Source organism: Anser brachyrhynchus (assembly GCF_964034855.1).
Source record: "Anser brachyrhynchus genome assembly, chromosome: 2".
Taxonomy (NCBI): domain Eukaryota; kingdom Metazoa; phylum Chordata; class Aves; order Anseriformes; family Anatidae; genus Anser; species Anser brachyrhynchus.
Window position 1 is genome coordinate 97,430,071 of NC_137695.1, and position 16,179 is coordinate 97,446,249.

The 16,179-nt window shown below is 37.7% G+C and overlaps 1 protein-coding gene across 2 annotated transcripts in view; it reads left to right on the plus strand.

Annotated features, from left to right (window-relative positions):
- Positions 1–16,179, plus strand: part of ERP44 (endoplasmic reticulum protein 44) — a 52,487-nt gene that overhangs the window by 17,447 nt on the left and 18,861 nt on the right. For both annotated transcript variants that reach the window (XM_080582809.1, XM_080582810.1), the window contains exons 2-4: positions 2,802–2,874; positions 4,553–4,592; positions 7,634–7,749. In XM_080582809.1, the coding sequence (XP_080438935.1) occupies positions 2,802–2,874; positions 4,553–4,592; positions 7,634–7,749 (229 nt within the window). The remainder of the gene's footprint in view (positions 1–2,801; positions 2,875–4,552; positions 4,593–7,633; positions 7,750–16,179) is intronic.

The following is a 16,179-nucleotide window of genomic DNA, read 5'->3' on the forward strand; positions in this document are numbered from 1 at the left end:
AATCCGGTAGAGGACTGTATTGGTGAGTAAGCCCTGCACTTTGACTTTGCAGGTAAATATTTGCATTGAAAGTTAAAGTGTGTTGTAGCAATCTACAAATGAAACTACAGTTCCCGCTCTGTATACCTGCTAAATAACACAGCCCGTTACCTGATCGCAAACATAATACTTATCTGTGTTATGTTTAATTTATGTTTACTTCATCCTACTAGATGAGATTGGTGTTGCTGCTGTAAAATTGTACTTGAAAAAGCCAAGTCATTTAAGAAATTGATATCTTACCCATTTGGTATGTTAAGAAAATACGAAATCTGAGGCTCCTGTGGAAATATTTTCACCAAAACCTACTGCAGGCATTCTTTTGAAGTTCCCGCTATCTAGAGGCTCGTGTGAATTTTCTGTGTAAGCAAGCGTTGTCTGTGCTTATGAGCAGGACCGGTTAGCCCTGTAATCTTAAAGCATACAGCCAGAGGGTTTTGAGACCTTGCAGGGCAGCTGAAACCCTGAAATCCGCAGATGAATTTGCGGTCACCTGTGTTTAGATTAGATGACAGCCAACAAAAAGAACATTGGGTAATACTGTTTGTTAGGTAAAACAATAGTCCAACTGTTACTGTTAATCATTGCTGCTGCTTCAGTTACACACGAGTTGTACCTAACCTAACACTTGCAATCGCTACAGCATGAGTGTACCAAAAAAAGGTACGCTAGCTCATTCACCCGCTGAGCTGGCCCGTTACCACAAACGTAACCACTACTGGCAGCACCTCCGTGCAGCAGCACCACAGAGGCTGTCATCCCCTGCACCACCCAGGGGGTGACGGCGAGGTGCCCGTGCTGCTGGTGGCCCTCAGCCGTCACTCCTCTGTGGGTGCCCCGGCCGACGGGGCTCCTCTGCAAAGACTGAAGGCAGAGTCCTCTCTTCTTGCTGGTCAGCAGCCAGTAACACAGCGTCTTCAAAGGTACTTCCCCTGTACTGACCTGCCACGACTTAAGAAGCTCATAGGTTGCTTAATGAGATGCTTTTTAGCAGACGGTGGTGTTCTGCAGTCAGTTTTGGCCATGGACCTTACAGCTCAACCACTAATGTTGTTTGTACACGGTCATCTTAAAACCAGCCATTAGACATTTGTGTCTGGCAGACTTCAGATGCCACGGGAAGACTGTGCAAATGCCTCCAGAGATCTTAAACTTGCATATAATAATGTCCAGTTATCAGTGCTTTTCCCTTGCTAGGTATTTTCTTCTACAGAAGGTGATGCGTTGTCAGGCTGTACTGTAAGATGGACTCTCGCTGCAACCCAGCAGCTTCTAGTTGGGAAATACGAAAGGATCAGTGTCTTCACTGGCGAGCGTTTAGTGATCCACAGATCTGAAGGAATTGAAAATCATTGCTGGAAACCTCACCTACGTGCCATGTACAATGATAGTTTCAGACTTATCGACAACGTCTCGCTGCAAAAGACTGCCACAATTTTTTAAGCTGATTGTAATGAAAGAAGACATCCACCGCGTCTCGTGTTTTTGAGAAGTCAATGTTTGATATGCATTGGCAACAAATGCTAGAAAACTTGATGTTTGACATTGAGTTAGTCTTTTGATAAATTGTAGACAGTGTCAAAGACAAGTGTGCCCTGGGGGCTTGCTGCTTGTAATTGTTTCCTAAAGCTGTCATACCTGTAGCCGGTCAGCCACTGGCATGGTTCTGGCATAGGAGAGGTGTCGGGCTCTTCCATGAATACAGAGATCCTCGTATCACGATGCTCCAGCTTTTCTCCATGATGTGATTTGAATGTCATTTGTTTCCTGCTGTTTTTTTACCTTGGTGCCTTTGGTAAAACCAGCCGTCAGGTCTGCCTGTCTAGGCTCAAGCAGAGTTTCTTTGCAGCTACCAAGACCAAACCTAAGGCTCTGCTCTCTACATGACTCCTTGACCTGAATGCGTTTGTCAGTTTTCTACTGAAAACCTTCCTTTCCCTTTCCTATCACCCCTGTCAGCTGAAGGATCATAGGCTCATTGAAGAGCAGGTTCAGGTTCTTCATTGAAGAGCACCTCAGTGGAGCAGTCCAAGCCCTGGCCCTGCGTAGAGAAGGGCTGACTTTCTGGCCAGGGGTTGCTCAGGCATAAAACATTCACGTCCCGGTCAAGAGTTTGTATTGTCCTGCTCAAAAACTTGCACACCTAACTCTTCTGAAGTGAAAGTAAGGTGTAACTTGCTGAGACAGACCAGCAACTTTAACCCCTTTCTTCCCCCACTGCGTTTTGAGGTGAAAGAGCTATGCCAATTGCAGTGAAGATGAGTGTGCTTTTCCATAAAGCCGGGTGTTGCTGGGATAGTTGCATTAAGAACAATACATGTGTCGGTTGCTTCGTAATTGAATGATGTGCTGATGTGAGTTCTCCAGTTTTTATAGTCTGGGGTGTCTGTGCCAGTGACATGCTGGGCTTATGCACTTGTGCCAGATTGTTAGGTGGCTAAAATGTGGGTTTCGCCTCTTTCTTCAGAACGCAATCATGAGTGGAAATTTTGCTTAAAGGTACAAAAACTGCCTGTAATATTTGTGCCATCACAATGAAGAATCATGTGAAGAGAGTACCAGTTTAACTTTGTAAGAAAGTTTTATCTGTAAATAAAGTTTATTTGTGGCAGTGCTACATCTGAAATGCTTGGTCTGACTTGCAGTTATTTTTACTGTTTGTTCCTCTCCAGCTTTTGAAGCACAGTGTTTAAAATCTTAGGTATGTTACTACTTTACTGTTGAAACATTGCATACCTTACTGGTTTGTTTTCTCTTTTTAGGTGTCTTGGCTTTTTAATCCAACGAGAAGTGAAATAACAAGTCTAGATAGTGGAAATATAGATGACATTTTAAGTGAGTACTTTGAATCTTTTTTTTTACTTAATATGTCTACGGCCACTTATCTGTGAGAATCTTGCAATGTTATTAGATAAATATGTATACCCTAGCCTTGGAAATAAGGATTGCAGTCTGCATAGACGTTTTAAATACCTGTGGTCAAAATTAGCCGTCTGAACCAATGTATCACTTACCATATTACTTCACTGTAATCTAAATGAGAATTTGAAGCGGCTAAGAAAAATACCTGGTGTCTTGTCTGCAGATGGGAGCACTTGATTATATAACCAAAACCTGTCAAGAGAACATTTTAAGAGTTCTCAGAAAATAGCAGCAACTGAAACCCTTGCTGGTAGGCCTTAAGTGCCTTGCTTATTCAGCTGTGCTTTTTCTGAGGTTAAGCATTGTCTTGATTTCTAGTGCCTCATAGGAAGGAGACAAATTAGTATTTCAATTACTGTCGTAAAGTTAAACCGATGTGTATTCCTTGTCTGAAACCTTTTTGCCTGAAAAGCATGCAATTTGCCTGTCTAGTTGTCTTCATATGAATGAAAAAAAGCAAAAACCCTTCTCTACTACCCACCTACTACTTTAAATACTTCATAGCTTAGGGATAACCCTAAACTTCTCTGTGCCCTGAGTTTTCATTAATTTCCTGTTTACCACTTAAATTCCTTGCTGATAATGAAGATCTTAAAGCCATACTTTTAGTACAAACTGTAGTTTTTTCCAGCCTTCTCAAAAAGTCCCTCTTCTAGCATGTTGTCTTTTACAGGCTGTTCTTAACATCTTAATCTTTGCTTGTAGCTGCTTTGTAACTTTGTCAATAGTGCAAATTTATCTAACAACATTTCTGCTTTGTAAAGCTGTGTGACTGATGTTCTATAGTTCTAGCACTTGTCTCAATTTTTTTCAATATCTAGCCCATTACTAGTAATAAAAATCAGTTTACAGCATGGTTATTGTGCAGAGATCACAATTTATTACTGAGGAGTTTAATAAGTAAAGCGCGTGTCCTCCTAGTTCTGTTATCTTTTCCTTTTTTTTTTTTTGTATTTTAGAATGATGTATAGAGCATTATTTTGCTACCTTTTCATATATACCTATAGCATTTTTTTTTCAAGCATCCCTTAGTATTTGGGAGGTTTGGGGTGTTGAAAATTTCTGTCACCTTTTGCCCTAGTATCCACCTTTTTAGCAAGTCAGGCAGTTTTAGATAGATCAGAGCAAGTTGCGCAGGCAGCCTGCGTGTTGTCATTCTTCTCACCCGAAGAGCTAACCCTTAACACTTCAGCTTTTAACTTTTTCTTCTAACACTTAAGAATACACCGTATAATGCTTGAGAGATACTAGAGTGTAGCTTCTGGGTTTGAGTGCTTTAATTGTAAATCAAGACTTACTTTTGGTCTTGTGTCATTTACTACTTTTGTGTCTTAAGAATTGACATCTTTAATATCTAATATATCAATAAAGTCAATAAAATACTTGACTGGAGGCCTCTTTCATCACTTTCCCACTTGCTATAGATTATATTTCAGATAAGATTTATCCTAGCAGTTTTCTAGTGGGCTGTGTGCTGAATAATCTAGAAATATTAGTTTTTACGGTTTGTACGCATATTGTTATAATCTTAGATTGAAGTGCTAAGTAGTTTGCCTCACAATGTGACATTCTTTTCTTCTTCCCTTCCCAGACAATGCAGATGTTGCTTTAGTTAATTTTTATGCTGATTGGTAAGTTACATAAGTATTTTCTTTTTTTTTTCCCCGATGTTTAAACTTTTGCCTGTTGAAAACTGTCATGTTTGGCAATAGTATCATAATTAAAGTTACAGTGGTATGTCACTTTCGAACTGGATTTTTCTTTTTTGTTCATTTGTTTGCTTTCATCTTGATTGCTTCGCCTTCTGCTGTTCTGCCACCTTTTTTTTCATTCAGGGCCTCCATGAGAGAAAAAAGGGTTCTGTGGCAGTAAGGAATAACACGTTATGTGATTGATGTGTGGTGGCTTTCTTGTTTGTTTGTTTTACTCTTCTCACAACAAGAGAAGTTTCATTAATTTTTTTTCTCTCTTAACATATGCTAGTACCCAAAATATTCCACTTTTATTTTCCTTCAGCTTCGCTCCCATACATATGTGCTAGTGAACAAAAAGTCTGAAATTACATTAAAAATCAAATCCGTCTCTAATATGGAAGCCCTTCCAAGTGAGAAGTAGAGAACTGAGGGATGAAATCTGAGCAACTAGAAAGGAAAGAGTTTGGAGTGAGGCATTATGAAAGACATACTTTGCTGGAACTGTTTAATTGGATTTTTTTAAAAAAAAACTTGCCTATAAAATTGTTGTTAGAATTAATTTAAGCACCCATGCCCTATTTTTTTATTTGTGTTAGAAGTAATTTTAAATGTTATGTTCCAGCATTAATACTTCTAAAGGAACCTTTAACAAGGGGGAAAACAGAAAAATATTCAGGGGAAATAGAATTTAACATGCAAATTAATATGGAAAATGAGGTCAGAAATAAATCACTTTTTTCCTTGTTTAAAGTAAATAGCTTTATAATGTAAACCAATATATAAACCAAAGTATTATTATACTTTAAATATTCTGCTTGCTGTTTTGCTTTGTGTGCACAAAATGTTGGCCATCAGAATCAAATATCATCTAAGAGGATTAAACTTCTAATTCCTTTCACCTCTGACGTTCTACTGTATGTCTAAGCCTGTAGGTCCATATGGCCTAGAAGTAGCAAGCACACAATTTTAAAAGAAAAATTACCAGTTTGCCTTTACTGATAATTCATTTAGGCGATTCATGTTAATTTAAATTAATTTTTAAAAGTGATTTTGAAAAATTAATGCCCGCTCTTTTCATATAGAATGAAATTCTCAGTGAAGAAGTTCTTAATGCCTTCATTTAAACTTTCCATAAAGATAAACGTTATACCAAACTAAATCAGTTTAATAACCTTTGTATGTGCCTCTGTCATTTTATAGACTATTTTTATGTTCAATTAGTTTGCATCTGTTCATTTGGTACTGCAATTTCTATTGATATGAGGCACATTTAAACCAATAGAATTTTTATGTAGAGAGATTGCATTCATTTACCAAGTAAATTGCTTGAGATTTCATTCTTTATAATGATGGTACAACTAACTAGGTATAAGTAAGTAATTAGCTCTGATATCCTACCTGTTCTGTATAGAATTGTACATTAAAGGCTGTGCTTTAAAATAAATAAAACCTTTAATATGGTTATTTTCAGACTGTGGTCTGCAGACCCCTCACAGATCATGGACTACTTCTTGGCTATCTTTAATAAAATCTTTTGAAAAGCAAACCCAATGAGAGTAATTCTAATACACTGAAATTTAGTATATGCCACTGAGAACATAATGTTTGGATTTTGCAAAAGACAAATTGCAGGAAGCTATTTTAGAACTTGATCTAGCAAGATAACAGAAGTCTTATTTTAGGACCATGTTAGCACAGCCCCTGCTGCAGTCCCCACTGTGGTCAGATCCTCTCTGTAGCGGGCTTGCTTTGAATTGGAAGTTGTGTGTTCATTTTTAAGTTGATTCACTAGTTGATAACAGGCTATAAATTTAAAATACTGCAACCTTAATGATGATCGTTATATATAGGCATTCAGGAGTAACCCCCCTAATATTGTGTACTGCCAACCTATGACACAAATGAATTGAATGAGAACAGATCAGTTTTGCTGATGTAGATGCTCTGCTGTAAGAGTGGAGGACAATGAGGGACAAAGAAATACATATATGCTACATAAATGTGTAATGTACAGTTGTGCTGGCCAGAGTCAGATTTGCCTTAGAAGATGAGCCTAAGCCCTGTTTGTATTTCCAGAGCAAAACCTGCCTCTACACTTGGACCATTTCCTGCTCTGGGCAGTGTTTCAGTGTGGGCTGGTTTATTGCAGGTTTGCTTTTAGATGCTGTGGTGCGAGGTCTCATGCTGACAACTTCCACAGTGCTGTTGCATGTCTTCAATTGAAAATTCTGTGATGTGTTTAGAAGAACAGTTTATAAAGTTACTTTATTGACATATTAATAACGAACTTGCGCACTAGCGTTACCATAACTTCCCCAAAACCACCAAAACATCTGGGGCCTCTTTCATCTACCAACATCTACAGCCTTTTTCATGGTCAGAAAGAGGATTTGCTTCAAAAGCTGACATGGCTGGAAGAAGGGTCCCATAGAATTTTTTTATTCATAGTGATCTATTAACAGTCCATTTAAGTACTAGGCATAATTTCCGTCAAATTCAAGCAATAAAATAATAAGCAACACTTCTGTTGTTGACCCATGTAAAGTTATCTCTTTGATATTTCTTGAAGGTGATTGTTGGTGAATATTTTAATCTCAACAGCCCAAGTCTTTTTACTAGATTTTTAAAACTCCTTCTCCACAGATAATTCAGTTAGGAAAAACAAATTTTTAGAACAGATTTTCTAAACAGAATGTATTTTCTGAAGACTTACAATTGACTAATGTTGTTTCTTAAGCTAATAAAGCAGGGGGATGCATCTTGAATTGTTTTTTTTCCCCACCTGAGTTCTTGAAGTTACTTTGGAACCTATTTTTATCCAATCAGTTACTGGCATGATTACCAGTATATGTTTTGTTTGTTCTACAGCAGCTTTTCTTTCCTTGCTTTTTCATTTTCCCTCAAATATTGAAATGTTCTGTGAGTCATCAACCAAAATATTTCAAGCTAATATTTTGAAATATTTTTCTTTTCCACAGGTGCCGCTTCAGCCAAATGCTGCATCCTATTTTTGAGGAAGCTTCTAATGTAATTAAGGAAGAATATCCAGATAAGAATCAAGTGGTGTTTGCTAGAGTAGACTGTGATCAGCACTGTAAGTAAATCCTGGTGTAGTTTTTCCTGTGATATCCTGTCTGTAGGCTACTCATGGAATTGAGGTATAAAATAGAAATACTAAAGAGCAATCTGAAGTGTAGTTGGTTGGATCTGACCCATCATTTAGCCTAGAGACAGTCGCTTGTATGTATCAGTGAATCTCTTCTTCCAAGTTTGTCAGGTCAATCTCCAGTGCTGTTTTCTCATTTTATCTGTAGACGTGTATTTGCATCAGTTCAGAAAGAAGTCTTATTTATCGAGGGGAAGAAAGGTCTGGGGTTATAAAATGAATTGGGTTATTGAGGAGTCAGAGAAGCACTAGTACAGTACAACCAAGAAGAAGCAGCAGCAGCAATTGTCAGCATTGACAAGATGTTCTGCTCAGCTCTTCCCTCTAAGAGTCTTGGTGGACTGCAAACTGCCTTTTACACTCCTGGTAGTGTATCAGAGCTGTTCTGCTTTGCTGTTTATACACTTACGATAAAAGGTTGCTTATTTTGATGTTCCTGTCCCCCTAATTACATGAAAAAGATAATCTAGAATTTACTTACATTAATCCCAGAAGTTTTTTAATCTCATAAAATAATCCCATAATAAGTGAAACGTAAGGAACATCTGCTACCTACTGAAAAACAAATGGATAGCACTGAGATTATGTTGTTTTTTTTTTTATAGTGGAAGGTCTGCTTTACTGTTCTGTGCTTCTGGAAGAACAGCATTTGTGGGCATAATTTCTTTACAGTAGTTTGAAATTCCCAAAGAGTAGTAACGGTTGCAAATGGCTTCAAATCCCAGCAGAAATTCAGTTCTGATACTGATTGTAGTATTTGGTCTTTACAAAACTGTTGGTTTGTAAGAAGAACTGCACTTGGGATTTTGAATTGCTCTTAGTCTGTAGCATATCCCTTGGATTTACCCTTGACCTAAAAATTGTGTTTCAGTGCTGTGTTACAAAAATGTAGAGAGAGATTCTTGTAGGACAAAAGTCATTTGCATCTCTCTGAAAAGTAACTGATTCCATTTTTTTCTATTTTTGACAATCTAACTTTTTTGTGTGTGTTAGAGGGGATTTTTCCCTAAATAATAATTCTTGGCTTGAAATGTGTTTGTTCTCACTTGCTGATTTGAAAGTCATTAAGTCCAAATGAGCATCTTTCACTGACACCATTTTGTGCTCGATTCTGTATGCATACATGGAGGTGCCCAACAATAAGAACACCTGTTTTGTGATCTTGAAAGAGATCTCAGGTATAAAAAATACGTTTAAGGAAGCAAACTGTATCAACCAGGTATCTGAAGTGGAAAGTAAGCCGACTTTTCAAACCGTTAGGAGTGGCCAAAGAGATTTTGTCTTGTCCCTTCCCAAAGGTCAGTAAGACCAATTTGTGACCACAGGAAACCTAAATGCCACTGAGATATAGGATGCCTTTAAAGCCTCAGCCGGGAAAGAGGCATGGTGTTACTCACCTAAGGTGTAATATGAACGGTTTTGAAGCATTCGGCTGCCTTCCTATCTTGGAGTGTTAGGGATGTGTTGAAAAGAAAAGTTGATAGAAAAGTTTGAACATATATGTTCTTGAAGAACAGTTACATTGTGCACACAGTTGTAGAATCTCCTTTTGTGTAAAGAGCACATTTCTGTATCTGCCTGTAGCATTTCCAGAGCAGCTGCAGCAGACAGGGTGCCTGCCGTGTGCTGCACAGAATGTCCTTTAGTCTCCTGGACTTTTAAGTCCAAGAGGGTTTTGTTTGTTTGTGGTGTTTTGTTTTGTTTTTTTGCTTTCTCATTATAATGTTGTCTCTATCAATTGTATGTTTTCCTAAACTGCATTCTTGAACAGCCTTTTCTAGAATAATAGATTACTTATTTATTTTCTGGAGCCTGGAATACCTTTCCAGGTCTAAAATACTTGACCATGTTGTCAGCTTCTTTCTCTTTCACACACAATGTTGCTCTCTTCTGATACCAAAAGCATAGCATTAAGTATTCAGACTTCCCCTCCCTTAAAGTCAATTTCCAAGTCAGGCAATGAATTTTTTTTGGAGTAGTATATTAAAGGCAAAGTCTGACATGCAGTCTTTGCTGAAACTTTTCTATTGAGTTTTGTCTTTGTGTAGCTCCTGCAGTACATCTCAGAATAAGTGAATTACCCCTGGTCTTTTAACACTGCAGTTGCAGAAACTAAATGCAGTTGTAGCATACATACTTTTATATCAGCTTATTAAGTGAGTTACTCTCACATACTTGAAATTGTTTCTGCATATTCTTCTGTATATATCCAATCACTTTCATCAGTGATTTTTTTATCAGAAAATGATTTGGCTTGGGGAAGGAGAGGGGATTAATGACAGTTTGATGTTTGGTTCACTCTTTTTTTCTTTTTTAAATTTATTTTCTTGCCCTTAATGTCTTATCTTGGTGTTTAACAGTCTGGTTAGCTCATCTTTTCATAGAGTCAATGATATTGATATGATATCAACTGAAATTTTTAATAAAGTTCTCCCAAAAGACTGTAGTAAAATCAGCTTGTGTTGTTGAGGTTTATTCTTAAGATTTACATTAACAATCAAAGTCTTTACTTTGTTTCCTGTGGCTTTAGTTATTTGGGGAGCTCAGAAACAGTCTTTGAGCTGCTGGATGCCTGATGTTTAACCAAGAGATGTTCTTGCCTTGGCAGTTATGTGCCTCAGAAAGCTGCTTTTTCCCCAAGTATTTGAAACCCTTTAGGGGCTTGTTACTTAATCTTCTCATATGGTCATTGAATTGAGCTGATCAGAGCCTGTTGGAGAGCTAAGGCCTGGACAGAGGAGGAGATGCTACGGCAGAGATTGTTTTCCTTTCCCTGGGAGTCGGTGCAGAGGGCTAAGTGGTATGAGACAGCCGAGCGTTGTGGTCCTCCTTTTTGTTACTGGAATACTGTGAGTTCTCTGTGTTTAGTATTTGTTGTCCTTCATTTAACAAGTAGATGAACACATCTTTTGTTGCACAAACTGTAAAATGTGCAAATTAAAAATAAAATCCTATCACGACAGACTGAGTCTCTTTCGCTAAGTAGCATTGCCTTTCAGAATTAAAATAGCAAGGGCCTATGTGTCATTCCTAGTTTCCAGTGTTTATTTGCTGGGTGGTAAGCAATGGTACATTTCGTGGCACACATTTATTGGGTGTATTCTAATGTATAAGTATTTTAACTTTATAATTTTAATGTACGTAATAGGTGATTTTTTTTTTTGTAAGAAGGGTGGATGTTACTATAAAAACTGGCTTGGACCCTTCTGTAGTAGTTTACATACTTTTGTCCTGTTTTAGCTTTATATTTTTGGATGTGTCTATGTATTTTAGCAACACTAAAAGGTATATGCCAACGCTTTTGGAGGTTTTGTGCCTGCAGATTTCATACAGTTAGCAGTTCACTATGAAGATGATGTGTGAGAGATGGCGGATTATTTGCATTACAAATGGTCTGTTTCTTGAAACCAAGACTCTGCAGGGAACCCAAATAGCTGATGTCAGGCCACTCAAAAATAGCTTGCAAATGGTCAGCTAGGCATAGATACTTTCCATTTAATGCACTATTATTGAAGCACTCTGCAGGTCCCAACAGCTCACACCGGCTTCTGAGGGCAAAGCAAATTAAAGAGAATTATTGATGCGCTGCCAAATGTTTGATGCTTAATGACAAAACCATCATTCTGTCTGCTCTTATAACCAATATAAAGATGTTTTTCTGGGAAGTGATAGTTAGGCCCCAATGTGATGAAATACAAATTCTAAATATTAACAGTCTATTAAGCCTCTGTATGTGTTATGGTTTACACCGCTTTATCAATATCATGCAGGATAATTATAACTGAAATGTGTACGTTAAATCATTAATGTACACATTTTGCTCATTACGCTGGTGTGAAACATACATTAAAGGTAAATCTGTTGAGGCAAGTACTCTGTTTCCAAGACTTTAACCTTTTATAGCTCATAAATATCTAAGCTTCACTTCATTGTTTGCTGTTGAAATCTTTGATGTTTTTGTTGTGTTCAATTTAATAATACTTGGAATAGAGGTGCACATTTTTTTATAATATAATACCTAGTTAAAGTGACCTTCCCTATAAAATTATAAATCTTCCTGCATATACGTTATTACGAAGGTTTTATTTTGTTGTTTGTTTTTGTTTATTTGAGGGTGGTTGTGGTTTTTTTTTTGTTAACACAATTAAGCAGCAAAGTTAGAAACCTACTTAGTACCATGGATTTACTATATTTCTGTTTTCTTGTAAATAAGTGAATATTGCAATACAGAAGAACTCATGTTTCTGGAGGACAGTTTGTATTATGAACAGTTTCTATGAATTCAAAATTAAGATTTCTGGGACAGGATTCTTATAAACTCAAATATATATGGGGGTTAAACACCTACTGTACTATTATTTTCTTTTACGCAAAGAGGTTTCTGGCTTAAAAAAATAAAAATAGAAAAATAATAGCTGGTTTGAATCAGTCTTTGTGCTTTGAAATAAAACTCACAAGTGGGATGTTGAGAGGTGCTTTGCTAGACAGACTTTTCTGGGAACTCCTATTCTTTTGAAGTATGTTAATGAACTGCTGATCTCCTTGGGTCTAGCTGTTCCTGTAGTGTGTGCTAATGTCCTAAAAATTATTTAGACTGTATTGCTGCTGTGCCTTTAAGCAAAATAACTTAGTGTCATGAGTTTGGGGGGTTTGTGAATGAAATTATATGAAACTGTAAACAAGCATAAGTATTTTATCGTGTTCTTGCCGTTTCAGCTGGGGAAAAAATAATCAGTCTGAAAGTCATCTTTAGGTAAAATAAAAGAGGTTGAGAGGTTGTTGATGGCTCTCCTCAGGAGAGCCATTTTGTTAGACTGTGGGAAAAGGTTATGGGATACCTACTGATGAGGCCCCGCTAAGAGAAGGCAAGGCTGTTGTGAATGCTCCTTTACAGCAGAAGGTGGTCTAGATTTGCTGTTTCCCAGCTTCTTACTGGCTGAGTTTGATGTAGATCATCGATTGCTTTTCTTGTACCTGTTTCGGGCCAACCTGCAAGTCACCAGTATTGTAGTCATCAGCATAAGATGCCTGGTTTAGATGGTCTCTCAAGGTATTTTCTAACTCTGCTTTATATGGATATTCCCAGGTCTTGTGAGTATGTGCAGGTGTCATGAGAGAAGTAATTTGGCAGGAGAGAATTACTAAGTGTTTCATGACACAGTATTAAGGTAAACGTAGTGCCACATCTGTGCAAGAGAAGCAGGCAGAAAGGCTGTTTTAAGTGAACTAGAACAAAGGGGGAAGAGCTTGAGAAATAACAAATACCCTAAGTTAAAATGTACCAGCCAAAGACAGATTTCAGTTCTCTTCTGCAGTATGCCCTGACAAAGTAGCCCGAAGGACTTCAAGAGATGTGATTGATCTCAAGTGAGCAAGAAGAATACTCATTTAGTAGTAGTCTCTGCTTCCAATATATAGCTGAAAGAGTTTGCTGCCTTTAAGAGAGAAGGTGTTGTACAAGGGGTGAGGAAGAGCTAAGATGGTCTGACACAGAAAGAGATCAGTGTAAGATGCAGCAAAGTCAAGCTAGCATTCTGGTTTATGCCAATACTGATACAGCTTTTGAGGCAAAGAAGGGATGCACCCTACACAACTCCTATAACAGTCGTCTAAAAATTAAGAAATGCAGTAGTTTGGGTTTGTTCTAGTTCTTCAGACAACATGCAGAACCTTGTTACAAAAAAGGAGACACTACGTGTATTTTCAGAAATTACTGCTATTGGTTTTGAGTTTTGTAACTGATTTTCTTCCAGGTAACTTTTCAGTTGATCCTAGTCCTCTGTTCTGCATGTGAATTGCTTTGGGTGGTGCCTTATATTATGGGGTGGATGTTTAGAAAAACTGTCAGTGTTTTTCAAATCCTAGTGGACGTGGTTCTTGAAAGGAAAAAATTCTCTGTAAGACAGTCTGTAGGCTTAAAATAATTCTTTCTTGGAGGTAGTATGAATTATGACCCTGGAAGACTGAAATAGCGGACTAAGCTAATGGTGGGGTCGTACCCAGATAGTTGTAAATGTTGCTGATCTTTCAGTGGGAAGAACCTCACTAACTACCGTGTGGGTGGGAGTCTACTTCAATAGCACGTCGTGACGCAGTGTTTCAGCATATTCTTCGTTGTACGCTTAATTTTAATTGAGTGACAGTGGACTTTGGATTCTCGGTGACGTGTTATGTACTGGGTGAACTCTCGGGATGGTATGTTGTGGTGCTAACCTAGGGCAATGAAGTCTGAAGCCATCCGAGTCACGTTACAGGCTGCATATTTGCTTGAAGGTGTAGCTTAGCTGATGTGTGAAGTGCTTTGTGAACAGTCCGACATGCCCCCCCATGGATTTCATCATTCCTTTCAGTAGAGGAATACACGGTGCTCAGCAACAGAAGTGGCTGACCACGCAAGACATATGCTAAAAATATGGATCAGAAAAGATAGCTCATAAAGAATGTTTTCGTGGCTAAGCTTGCTCAGAAAACAGTTTGGAGACTTAGGGAACATAAGTATAAATTTCAGGTTTCATGTAAAGGTATTTTTTTGCTAATTTTTCCCCAAAACAACAACAGAAGATACTAATCCCTGTTGTAAGAGGCAGTCTTTTCTTCCGTAGCTCAGGATAACTATTGATACAGTGCATTTGTGAAGAGAAATAAGCAACCATGAAGACATTCATGTTGGAGCATACTGAATAAATGGGAGAAGGTCCGGGTGGTTTAGGAATGATTTCATGCCAACATGTACACACATGAAACAGGGAGGAGAGAGTCACTTGAATTCAGCGGTCGTTTGAGCTCTGCTTTAAGCTTCTGATTCGCAGAAGATGAGAAAAAGGTCAAGTATGTCAGTAGCTTCCTCTTGTAACTAGTGTGAAACCATTTTGGTGGCATAGGCAGTAGGCCTGTGATTTGATGAGTAATTGGGCAAAATATGAACTCAAGGTGTGAACCATTTAAAGAAAATATGATGATGTAGCTGGGAGACTTTTTCTTTCTTTAGGTAGATTAGCCTCATCTGTTTCAAATAACTTTGTTCGTCAGAAAATGGTCAGTGAGAATGGCTGGAAATATTTTAAAAATTTAATTTAGGATTTACTATAACTAATGTGATCTATGAATGAATTCAAACAATATTCCATGTATTTGCATTATGTATTTCCAATTTTAAAAGGAATATAATGTAGTTGCTCTGCTTATGCTAACTCTACCTGTATCAAATGCCAGGGTTTAATGAAACATTTAAGATTTACTCTGTTTGACTTTTGAATGAATTCAAACAATTTTTCATGCACTTGCATTTTATATTTTGTAAGAGGATGGTTTTCAAATACTTCCTTGTGTAGGGTACTGTCATCTCTCTGTGTTAGTTCAAATACCAGTATTCATGGGATCTCAATGTAATTTATAAAGAGCATGCAAGTTCTGACTTATGAAATAATGTTTGAATTCACTCTTGGCAGTGGGAATTTTATTACCATTGTTTTGTTATACAACATCCATGCTTGATGAAGATTCACAGCTTTAGGGACTGCAATCTTAGTCCCGGGTAATGTTCAAGATCTCTTAAGACATACTCTCTGCAACACATGCATCCTCATATAACTGTGGAAATACTTTGAAGAAAAAGTCCATGTTGTGAGGAAAAAAAAGGTAATTTTGTTGTCTTGCTGTGGAGGTTTGTAGTGTAGTAACAGTCTTTAATCTCAATGTCTTTCTGAGAGGTCCGGGGGGGGAAACCTTGATATGTAGGGCTCCTTGTCTTTCGTCAGCCCCTGGTCAAATTTTGATAAGCTGCCAGACAGTCAGGCCAAAGGTCCTTCTATCAAAAAGAGAGAAAGGCAGCAAATGCCCGGTTTGCTGGTGTACTTTCTCTTCTCGTGAGTAAATACAAAGTGATCCTTCTTGCAGGCAGCTCTTACATACTTCAGCTAGAAAGTAGCAGCATTTGGAAGGAAGAAAAAGTATTGATCTGATACTTAATAGTGAATATGTTGGTAGGTACTTTATCTTTCTTTGAGAAACTAATATTAATTTGAAATAAAAGTACTCTGAATTAAGGAGATAAAATGTCTTTGCCTTAACTTTAATCAGTGCATTAAAAAAATCTAATAGGGTATTTAGGGAAACAGGTCAAATCCTTTCTCATACCACAATTCAACCTATCAATTTTGTCTTTTTTTGTAGTGAGGCACATTAGGAACGGAGCTTAGTGAAGCTCCTAAGCTTACTGGTTGGAGGCATATTCAAGAATGTTTTGGTGGAGTAAGTGTGGTTCTCGTCCTGGCCATGCAAATCTTAAGTTCTCAGACTGGTACAAAGATTGTTTTCAGTAACTGAAGCTGCAAGTGATAACTTTTTCATGGCAATTAA